The 12038-nt window shown below is 38.0% G+C and overlaps 1 protein-coding gene across 1 annotated transcript in view; it reads right to left on the bottom strand.

Annotated features, from left to right (window-relative positions):
• Fzd3 (frizzled class receptor 3) overlaps window positions 1-12038 on the bottom strand; it is a 74846-nt gene that overhangs the window by 60023 nt on the left and 2785 nt on the right. The window contains exon 2 of the mRNA XM_050152350.1: window positions 6518-7043. Coding sequence (XP_050008307.1) covers window positions 6518-6706 — 189 coding nt within the window. The 5' untranslated portion in view covers window positions 6707-7043. The remainder of the gene's footprint in view (window positions 1-6517; window positions 7044-12038) is intronic.

The following is a 12038-nucleotide window of genomic DNA, read 5'->3' as shown; positions in this document are numbered from 1 at the left end:
AAACACCAATGATAGCCTTTGCTGGAGAGGTTGTGGAGTAAGGGGTACACTCATCCATTGCTGGTGGGAATGCAAACTTGTGCAACCACTTTGGAAAGCAGTGTGGAGGTTTCTCAGGAAATTCGGGATCAACCTACTCCTGGACCCAGTAATACCACTCTTGGGAATATACCCAAGAGATGCCCTATCATACAACAAAAGTATATGCTCAACTATGTTCATAGCAGCATTGTTTGTAATAGCCAGAACCTGGAAACAACCTAGATGCTCTTCAATGGAAGAATGGATGAAGAAAGTATGAAATATATACACATTAGAGTACTACTCAGCAGTAAAAAACAATGACTTCTTGAATTTTGCATGCAAATGGACAGAAATAGAAAACACTATCCTGAGTGAGGTAAGCCAGACCCAAAAAGAGGAACATGGGATGTACTCACTCATAATTGGTTTCTAGGAATTTCTTTAATGCAATTTATCATAAGAAAACCAATTCAAAATAACTAAAACATAGTATTTTTGTTCTTAAAATCAGAAATAACTGCAGATAATTCTCTACTACCTGCATATATAGTTGTTTTAATTTAGAAGCTTCTCAATTGTTTGGTTTACCCTAGTCACAGAACTGGTTTATAAAGCCACACCTATCAGGGCTGGGAATATAGGTCGATGTAATAATAAAATAGTTTTTTCACTATATTGTTGTTTAGAGAATAAAAACCTCCTTATAAGCATGAACCTAAATAGAAGATAATAAGGAAAGTAAATAGGATGGACAATGAATGTATTTTAGAGATTAAAAACATGAACTCAGCCAGGCGGTGGTGGTGCACATCTTTAATCCTAGCAGGCAGGAGGATCTCTGTGAGTTGGAGGCCAGCCTAATCTACAGAGTTCTAGAACAGTCAAGGCTACACAAAGGAACCCAACCAACCAATCAAACAAACAAAAACATGAACTCAAAAGAAATTTTATTTTGTAAAAGGCCTATCCATAAATTTCAATCAGTGTTGTTACATTGGAGTACATTCAAAATTCCAAAAGCCATTATTTTTGTTCCTAAAATCAGAAATAAGTCTCCCATTATCTGTATGTAGACTCTGTGTGTGTGTGTGTGTGTGTGTGTGTGTGTGTGTATGTGTGTTTAAAACCAGTTTGAAACTGACTGAAATCTTCAAGAAGAACTGGATGGTTCCCTCACAGAATCCAAGTCTGAATCCGCAACAGACAATTTTGGTGCCTTACCCACCCAGGCCCAGTACTGTTTTGTAGCTTGGCTGTGGCACTCTAGTCATACTTTCTCTGTCTCCTGGCAGTGTAGCCCCATTTGCCACAGGATGACTTGTGAAGGTGGTAGGGGCTTGGAGCCTTGGACAACACGTGATGCTCCTTTTTTCTGCCAAGGCCAAAGAGGCCAGAAGAGAAATCACTTCTGTTTTTTGATTTTAAATTTAGAAGGTTCTTATATTAGTCTCTGTCCTAGTTAGGGTTACTATTGCTGTGATGAAACAGCATGGCCAAAGCAAGTTGGAAAGGGTTTATCTGGCTTACATTGTATATATCATTGTTCATAGCTGGAGGAAGTCGGGACAGGAACCCAAATAGGGCAGGATCCCGAGGGCAGGAGCAGATGCAGAGACCATAGAGAGGTGCTGCTTACTGGCTTGTTCCTTAAGGCCTGCTCAACCTGCTTTCTTATAGAAGGAAGATCACAGTCCAGGGGTGGCCCCACCCACAAAGGGCTGGGCTCACTCATCAATCACTAATTAAGAAAAAGCTCTATAGGTTTGCCTACAGTCTGACTCATGGAAGCATTTTCTCAATCAAGGTTCTCTCCTCTTTGATGACTATAGCTTGTATCAGCTGACAGAAAACTAGCCTGCACAGCACCACATATGTTTTGATGAAGCCACACACCCTCCTGTACATTTTTAAAAACTTAACAATAAATCAAGAACAACAGAATTTGGACAAGCAAAATTAAGCAGAAACAACAAAAGATCCTAGAGAAAGAAAAGCTACATTGCATCATATTTTTGCTAATTACATTGTTTATAAAATATAAACACATAATGTTGAAAGCTTCAAATCACTTTGAACAACAACCCAAAAGAAAGAGAAAAAGAATATCACACTAGTGTTCACAGGCAGGTGGTAGCTTTGGAACTGTGATCAGCATCACTATCCCACCAAACTATTTTCAACCCCAGGAGACTAAGAGTTTAGGTATAGCGGTGAAACATAATTATGATCACTGCCATTACTCAAGAATTTACAGTTTAATTCAAGTATTTATTAATTACTGTATATGAGGCAGTATGTTAAGTACTAGGCATACAAGGGTGGCCTTTGATAAGGACAAGCTTCTAAATGAAAGGAGTAAGGGGGACAAAAAGCAAACATTGTAACAAAATACCATACACACTGAACAAAGGTAAACAAAGCATATTGCTAAGTATGGAGGAAAGAGGCCCTAACTTTAGTCATCCTAGATCCCATAAGGAAATCAGACCCAAACCAGGTCTTGAGAATAAAGCAAGATATCACCCAGATATTGGCAGAGCCTTTCAGGCAAGTGTGGCATTTGCAATGACTTGATAATGACGCTGGAAAGTTCTGTGCAACTGTGATGAAAAGCGTCTACAGACCACTGAAACTAGTAGTCAAAGTAGAAGCCATTTACTAATGTCTCTTATGCTTCAAACTGGATCCTCTGGGCAAGGACTGACACTGCTATTTTAGAGAAGTAGTTTTCATATTTTGTTTGATCTTTATAACCGATTCCATTCTAAAGATGATACAGTAAGATATTCTGTCCCAATGACACTGTTTATAAGTAGCAAAACTTGAGCTTGAATTACTGTACCTCCAAATTTCTTACTCTAACCTCTTCACTACAAACTCTTCATTACAGCGAAATTAATCTTCATTTTACTGCCTTCACATATGATGCAATTTCTGTCTCTGCAAAGTAGGTGCTAAAGATCTATGAGATGTTATTTTGCAGCGACCATATTGGTTTTAATACAACTGTGGCTTCAATCTGAATGTCCCCAGAGGCTCCTGCTTCAATCACTTGGTCCCAGCAGTAGTGGTTTTTTTTTTTTAGAAGGCTGTAGAACCTGTAGGAGGTGGGGCCTACCTGATGGAAGTAGGTCCACTGGGAAGTGCATTTCAGGGTTAAACTCAGCTACTGCCTCCAGCACGCACTCTGCTTTTGGGTCCACTACAATATGTGCAGCAGGGCCACAAACATCTGCTATGAACTGAGCCTCCCTGCTACGCCTTCCCCCATGGTGAAGTCAAAGTCCATGAACTATGAGCCAAATAAGTCTTTTCACCCTTATGTTATTTCTGTGGGTATTCTGTCAGGGACCGTCTAATACAGAGACAAAGAGTAGGTTCTACTGCTAATGCTGAGAAACAGGTCCTCTCACGCATTGCTGGAGCGACAAAAAGTATAGTACAATTTCTACGTAAGAGTTTAAAAGTATCAATGAAAGCATTTTCCTTATTTGAACATTCGAATTTCATTTCCAAAATGTACTAGTAGAAGTATGAAAATACATGTGTGGCACTTTTTATAAACAAATGTTCATCAGTGTGTACTGAGTGAAGAAATGCTAACTACCTAATCCAATGTAGCTCTAAAAACCAAAGACATCATACCCATTAGAGTAGAATAACTATTATAAAATTTTTTAAAGAGGAAGAAGAAAGTGATGGTAGGCAAGGAGATATTTAGGAATCCTTGTGTATTACTTTGAGTCTGAAACAGCACAGCCACTGCAGAAGACAGTACCGCAGTTCCTTAAAACATTAAATGGTTTGATACATTTTTCTAGCAGCTTAAGACCCAGTTTGATCTCTAGCACTAGAAAAAAAATTATTTTTTAAACACAGAATTACTGAGTTAGAGATGGCTATGAGCATGATGTAGTTTCTGCTATGTTTTCAAGTCTTTTGCTATTACATGAAATTCACACTCTCCAACTGTGTCTGATGACTGTCAGAGGCATCTCTGTCCTGCCATGACGACTGTGCAGTAAGCAGCTTTCTCAGGGTTCCATCAAATCTCTGAAGCCTTTTCTTAGAAACTACTTCTCACGTATGGACCCTTCCTAGGATGTCAGATATTGGAAGAGGCAAACCTACTGACAATAAACTATATGGGTTATGTGGGCACATTTGAGCAAAAGGCAGAGAAAACCTGCCATGCCATCATTCTGAATGTTCCACGAACATGCAAAGAATGATACAAGTTCATCTGGGCCATCTGCACTTTCCTAGTGACTCTAGACAATTTAGAAACAGAATCTGGAATAGAATTAAAATCTATACACCATGCATTGTGCAGCAACTTACAAATCTCTCATTTAATCCTAACAAGCCCGTCTAGGTTTTTCATTATTGTTACTTTGAATAAGAAAACAAGATGTAGGAATGTTAGGTGATCTGTCCAAAGTCTTACACATACTGGATGACAGAGTCAAAAGCTGAACCTAAGTATGAGCATCTTTATGACTTGCTTCTTGCTTCCAAAGAAGTGATGACTTTACAGTGATATAGGACACTTCTAGTTGAGTCTTTGGCACACAGCAAAGACTATCACAACTGTCATGCCAGCAGACAATATCCCCTTTCATATATCCTAGTCTCATGGTCTAAGACAAATCTTTCTCTTTATTAGAAAGACCATGAAAGGAAGAGCAGAAAATATTTTGTTCAATCTCTATAGCATCACCAAATATTCAGAATATACAACATGCTGATATACTTTGAAATCTATGAATAATGATCTTTCTAGAAATTTACCAGATTGAAACAATGAATGTGTTTTGCTATAAAATGCAGAACTCCAAATGCAGATTCTGAAAGCACTGTCAAACTGATTAAAATACAAGTCGTCCAAATTATATTACATGACCATGTTAATATAAGAATATGGATAACCAGGATGTGGGGGTGCATAATTTTAACCCCAGAACTCAGGAGGCAGATGGAGCTCTACTGAGCTTCAGGCCAGCCTGATCTATATAGCAAATTCCAGGCCAGCCAGGGCTACATAGTGAGACACTGTCTCAAAGAAATGAGTAGGAAAAACCATCACTTGTAGAGTGTTTGCTATGTACCAAGCACTCTATAGGTATATTTTAATTTTGCACTATGAAAGATTAGCCTTCTTTTATTGTGGGTTTTTTTTTTTTTTTTGAAGCAGGGTTATACACAGCCCAGGCTGGGTGCTATGCTATCTCATCCTTTAAAGGAGAACTGTTATGAATACCTGATCCTCCCTCCTCTATCTTCCAAGTGCTGGGAGGATAGGCTTGTACCATCACCATACCTGCTGGTGGTATTACGAGAATCAAAAGAACTAGGGTGGCAAAGTTCACACCAGTTGCCACAGTGACACTGCTAGAGTTCCAATGCTGGTCCAGCTCCAAAGCCCATACTCCTAATCAGACTGTTTGCTGTCTCTCCATTTCTATCTAGTAAATATGTATTTGTTCTCAAATCTAAGACCATCACACACAGACACATTTAAACCTAGGAACAACATAGTTTCTGAGGCAAATATATTAAGAAGTACCTGAAGAATTATCATAAGAAAAATTCAAGTAAGGCAACACACGTTCATAAAATTCTGAACCATCAAGAACAGAATTCACATAACAAAACCTTTCTCATTGCCTGAAAGGTATTCTTAAATTGATGTGTACCTGACATTACCAGGAAATCATTTCGATATTAAACAAAATAAACAAAACACTGTGAACCTAAAGAAAAATTCAGTCTTAAAAAAATACATTATATTCCATACTCAGCTAATGTGGTGTTTTGAATAGATATGGCCCCCATAGACTCATCTGTTTGAATGCATGACCTAGAGAGTGACATTATTAGGAGCTGTAGCCTTGTTGGAGGTGTGTCACTGTGAGGGCAGGCTTTAAGGTCTTATATGCTCAAGGCATAGCCAGAGTGGGACATAGTCCACTTCCTGTTGCCAGCTGATCAAGATATAGAATTCCCAGCTCCTTCTCCAGTGCCATGTCTGCCTGCATGCTACCATGCTTCTCACCATGATGATGATGGATTAAACCTCTGAATTATAAGCCAGTCACAATTAAATGTTTTTCTGTGGTCATGGTGTTTCTTCACAGCAATACAAACCCTAAGACAGCTACTGAAATATATGTAATATTTTTCACACTCTGCTATTTATATAGTTATTTATTATTTAAAAAAGAAATATAATCTTTGAAGAGGTATCATCGCATGTTTCAGTGTTTCAAATTCCTTTGTAAAAACATATCTAAAAATAAACTCGAGTAGAATTTCTCCAAACACAAATTATTCAATCTATTATAGTATGAGCCAATCCATATAAAATTTCAAACATATAAGATATAATTAAAAAGAGCAATCTTTTCCTATTGTTTATATCAAACAGATTAGGTGGGTCATCAGGGCACTGTAGATTATTTTCTGGAATGTCAAACAGTAGCTCAAGTCTTACCTCCATTGCTAAAGCTGCTGTCTGTTGGTCATAATGGTTCAGAAGATTAGGCATGAAGGTAGTATTATAAGGCAAATCTTGGCACATCCTCAAGGTAATAGGTTCACAAGAAAATAAACTGTGCCCACCTATATGTCCCACAAACACAGTCAAGAGCCAAAGATAAAAGACAACCCAACTCATAGCCATTCTTCCTGGATCTGAATGAGACTCTGATGATCAGATCCACTCAAGATGTGTTTTTGAGCAGTATACGCTTGCAGGTCTCAGCTTGAAAGCACCCCTCTGTATCTGTTAGGTTCTTCAAACAGTTAAAAACTCCTTGTACTGTCAGAGGTTTGTTAACCTGGTCTCACAAAAGGCATTTGTTTTTGGTTTCACAATATTGGAAAATGACATCATCTTGTATCTTCTTTTCATTTTATTACATAGGGCACATCTGGCCAGCATATCAAGTTGATCAACCACATTCCCAAATCACAGATTCCATCTTAGGAGGAGAGTGATTTCTTCCTTGTTTAAATATCTGAAAAGTATTGAAAATGGGAAAGTTAATCACTTCTCAAAATACTACAGACTTGACATTAAAATATTTGATAAGACATCAAACTGATCTAATAAAGAAAATACAGGTGTATTCACAAAGTAACAGTTTTTTCTATCATATGATATATTCACTAAAAATATTTTCAAATAACACTTAAAAGCTAATTTTATAACTTAAGTTGTATATTTAACACATGTTGGAGAATTCTGTCACAAGATATAATTGCTCTATTTTGAATATTTTTCCTTTGCTCCAAACTGTGTTTAAATGATATTTGTTGTAAACTAGATTGTAGAATTTCAAAGTTATTATATGTGTTTTGGTTGCTAGCAGTATATTTCTATATTAACTGACTTGGTAGAAAGTAGCTGTGAAAGGTCTGGGAAGAGATTAAACCTCTTATTAATTCAACATTGTAAACACTGTCAATTAACCCATACTTTTTTTCTGAAGATGATTTGAACATCACTTCTCAAACACAGGAATCTCTGGGTAAATTATGAGATAATGTATGTCAAAGAGTAGCATCAAGCATTAAGAGTTTGGGGTACTGAATTGCAGTTGACAAGGCTACTCTATCAACCAATACTGAACTAAAAATAGATGGTTCTAAAAGTATCATCAGCCAGTTTTGCCAATGCTACATTATTTTAGATAGCAAAAAAAAAAAAAATTTAAGACCATATATATTGCCCTAGAATCTTAAATACATGACCAACAAATGGTCACCACAGAGCCTAACTATGTAGACAAGCCAGAGTAGGGTAAGGAATGATTCCAAATTACCACTTCCACTGAGCTACCTAACTCCCCTGAAGAGAGACACATTGCCTAAGGACTACCTCCTAAGGACTACCCATAGTTACAGTGTCCTATACATCAGGTCTGGAGAAATGCTATGATAAAAAAGAACAATTAAAAGAAAAGGCATGGGGGGCTGGAGAGATGGCTCAGGATAAGAGCACTGGCTGCTCTTCCAGAGGTCCTGAGTTCAATTCCCAGCAACCACATGGTGGCTCACAACCATCTGTAATGAGGTCTGGTGCCCTCTTCTCGTCTGCAGGCACACATGCAGGCTGAATATTTTTTTTAAAAAGCATGTTTATATATAATAATCTACTTAAAACTAATTTAATAAGTGGATATAAAGAATAACAAATAGGGCTAAAGAGATGGCTCAGGGCTTAAGAGCACTTGTTGCTCTTGTAGAAGACTCGTTTGGGTCCCAGCACCCACATGGTAGTTCACAACTATCCATAACCCCAGTTCCTTGGGATCCAATGCCCTCTTCTGAAGGCACCAGGCATGCACACGGCACACAGACATACATGCAGGCAATCACTCACACACATAAATTAAAAAACATTTTTAAAAAGAGTAACAGAAAACATTCCAAAGAACAAAAGAAGTACAAAAGGCCAACAAACACAAGATGTGATATTTAGCTTCACTTAAAACTGCAAATAAAAAAGACAAACATAATACTTTTGCCAGTCAAATGTTCAAAAATAACAATGATGCCAGGCGGTAGTGGCGCACGCCTTTAATTCCAGCACTTAAGAGGCAGAGGCATGTGGATCTCTATGAATTTGAGGCCAAACTACAGAGTTAGCTCCATGGCAGCTAGGGATGTTATACAGAGAAACTGTGTCTTGAAGAAAAAAAAAAAAACAACAAACAAACAAAATACAATAACAGAACAAAGTGTGACATGTATTACAGGGAAAGGTTATTTTCAACATTTTGAAATACTTTGGATAAGAATGTAAACTAATTGATACTTTTAAAAAAATGGCTACTTAAGAGGCTAGAGAGATGGTTCAGTAGTTAAAAGTACATGCTGTGGGGACCATAGAAGAGGGTAGAAGGGAAGGGGAGAGGGAGGAAGGGGAGCAGAAAGAAATGTATAGCTCAATAATATCAATAAAAAAATAAAAAAAGAAGTTTAAAAAAAGTACATGCTGTTCTTCCAAAGGATCTCAGTTCAATTTCCAGCACCTGCAAGTGTCTCACAACCACTTGTAACTCCAGTTCCAGAGGATTCAACACTCTCTTCTATCTTCTGCAGGACTGCAGGCACATGGTACACATATGTACATACAGGCAAAACACCCACACACATAAAATAAAGGTCATTTTTAATGGCTATTTATACCAAAATCCCTTAAATGCACATATAATTTGATCCACCAAACCTATTCATAATTTGTTTCAGAAGCATACAAGTGCATATGGCATATAACTGAAACATTAGCATAGGTAATTTATAACAATTTTAAAAAACTGAAAATAACCTTAAAAAATTATCAATAGGGATTTTGCTAAATAATGTATAAATACACTATGGAATATTATATAGACACTGAAAATGATGACCATGACTTAAAGCATACCACAGTGGTTATGTTTACTTAGCATACACAATGTCTTGTGTTCAATCCCCAGCACTGGCCCTTCCTCCCAAAAGATGAACATAAATTATATTTACTGACATAATAACATAACAATGATAAGCAAAACAATTATGACTGGCAAAATGGCTCAGTAGTTTAAGTGCCTGTTTTTCATGAAGATTTGAGCTTAAATTTCCAGAACCCACATAAAGCACATACAATATACAATAGCACAGATCTGTAATCCTAGCATGCCTACAGGGAGATGGGAGGCATATAGGAGGAGAAAGGAGACTCCTTGGAAGTCTGAGCGCCAGCTGGCCTGGAATATACAACAGTAAGCAGAAGACTGCCTTAAACAATGGAGGGCAAAAACTGACATCCAAAGTTATCCTGACGGCCACACATGCACCACTACATGAGTACTCTTATACTCACACATGTAAACACACATACACACAAAATCTTTTTTTTTTTGAGGTAGGGTCTCACTATGTAACCCTAGCAAGCTTTGAATTCACAGAAATCCACCTGCCTGTGCTTAGGACTGGAATTAAAGGCCTCTGGCACCACATACAACCTAACACAAAGATGTTTTTTATATCAGTAAAGAAAACACTATGCATATATAACTCACTTCTGTCAGAAAAGCATATATTCAAAAAACAAAAAACCCACAGATATTTCAGTTAGATGTGGCTGTTCACACTTATAATCCCAGAACTCAGTAAAAGGATTTTAAATGGAGAACACTCTGGGCTACATGGTTAAGATCATCTTAAAGGGGAGGGGCATACTTAAAAATAATAAGTGCTCTATGGAATTTTATGAAAGACCTGATTTTACATTTTGTATATAAGGCAAGTAATTCCTCAAATCTACCAATGTGTACTGACTGGCAGACAAGAACAAATGCTACTTGAACAGTTTATTGGCTGGTAATTAAAGCACCAAGTCAAGAGATACACCACTGGTATTACTGCACGTAGTAGGAAAAGCAAAGTGATAATTTAGTATGATTTAAATGGATTTTTCAGGTCAGGCAGATAGCTCAGCTCATCAGGTAAAAGCACTTGCCACTGGGCCTGGTTGACAGGAGTTAAATCCCCAGGACCCATATGACAGGGTGAACTAATTCTTAAAAGTTATCCTATGATCTCCACATGCATGTTGTAGCACACATATGCACACACACATACAACACACACCACAAAACAAAACTTGTTTTTTAACACGAATAATTCAGGTTCCCTGTTACCGCAATCAAATGCTGTGTGCACTTTAAAGTACGTTGTATACATGCCACATCACCCTCCAACAGTGGATTACCTATACATGGGGGCATGCACTTGGGGACTAGAGGTCAATCTCCGGTGTCTTTCTCAGCACCGCCCACACTATTTTGCTGAGACAACCAGGTCTCTCTCCAAGGGCTCTCTGATTCAGCCCTGCTGTCTGGAGAGTCAGGCTCAAGAATCCACCTGTCTTTGGAGCTGGGATTACATGCGTGCACCTTACAGAGGGAAATTCTTTTATGTATGTTCCAGGGATCAGGCCTCATATATACAAGGCAAGCACTTTACTGATAGAACCATTTCCATAGCCTCTGAAATACCTGTTTCTAATCAGAATCATGAGAATGTGCCATTTTTCTCAAGGTAGGCTCATTCATGGAAAAGCTCTAAACTGAAATTTCAGACCTGCAGGAAACAGGTGATCATGAACTCAAAAAGAGCTTGACAAAATACAGAAACTCATTAAATTAACAGTTGTTTGAAGCATATTTTTGGGGTGGGCAGGAATCTATAGCCCTGCAGCAGAATAAAGGAGCCTACTGAGCTAACAGAGGGAGTAAACAGTTTTGGGCTCCATGGTCCAAGCAAAAATGAATGCCATGACAGTTCATGCACTTCTGAAAGGCAAGAGATGCACTATGCTCTCCACAGAGCAACAGAAAATAGTTGGAAAATTGACTGTAAATGCTTGGTAACATTCTAGACTAGGGCTAGTCAAGGTTATCATCCAACTCCCCCCCTCCCCCCCTCTCTCTCTCAATTGCTGGGATTACAGGTGTGCATCATAGTGCCCACCACCTACCTCTCTAACTTTTAAATTTCTTTCTGCCATTTACTAATTACAACAAGTATTCTAATCTATTAATGTGCTGAGTGGTACTGCTTAAAGAAATAAACCAAAAAGTACTTCTCGATGCAGAATCAAAAGGAATGGTAGGCATCAAATTTCAATCAGATTTACAAATTACTAAATTCTGAAACTAAGAGAAGGAAAGAATCTTTCAAAAATAATCTGTAAAACTGAAAGTTCAAAGACAGATCTGCTTGCTTGCTTCCCCGGCCCCCGTCCCAGTAGACCAGTAGAGAGTGGACCGAGAGTCCTGCAGGTGCCTGTCAAGCACTACCAGCCAAGCTGTATTCCCATTCCTGAAGATGGACAGATTCTGGCAAAAGGTAAGTAAAATAAGTAAAGGTGAAATTCCAACCAGCTTCCCTTTCCAATTAAAGTCTGTTCATCAAAAAAAACACTGAACTGTGAGGAAACAGCAAGTCCCCATGTTTTCCCC

This window comes from Alexandromys fortis, unplaced genomic scaffold (genome assembly GCF_014885135.2).
Source record: "Alexandromys fortis isolate MF-2015 unplaced genomic scaffold, M_Fortis_MF-2015_v1.1 scaffold_75, whole genome shotgun sequence".
NCBI classification, from domain to species: Eukaryota; Metazoa; Chordata; class Mammalia; order Rodentia; family Cricetidae; genus Alexandromys; species Alexandromys fortis.
This window is presented reverse-complemented; position numbering and strand designations above follow the sequence as displayed.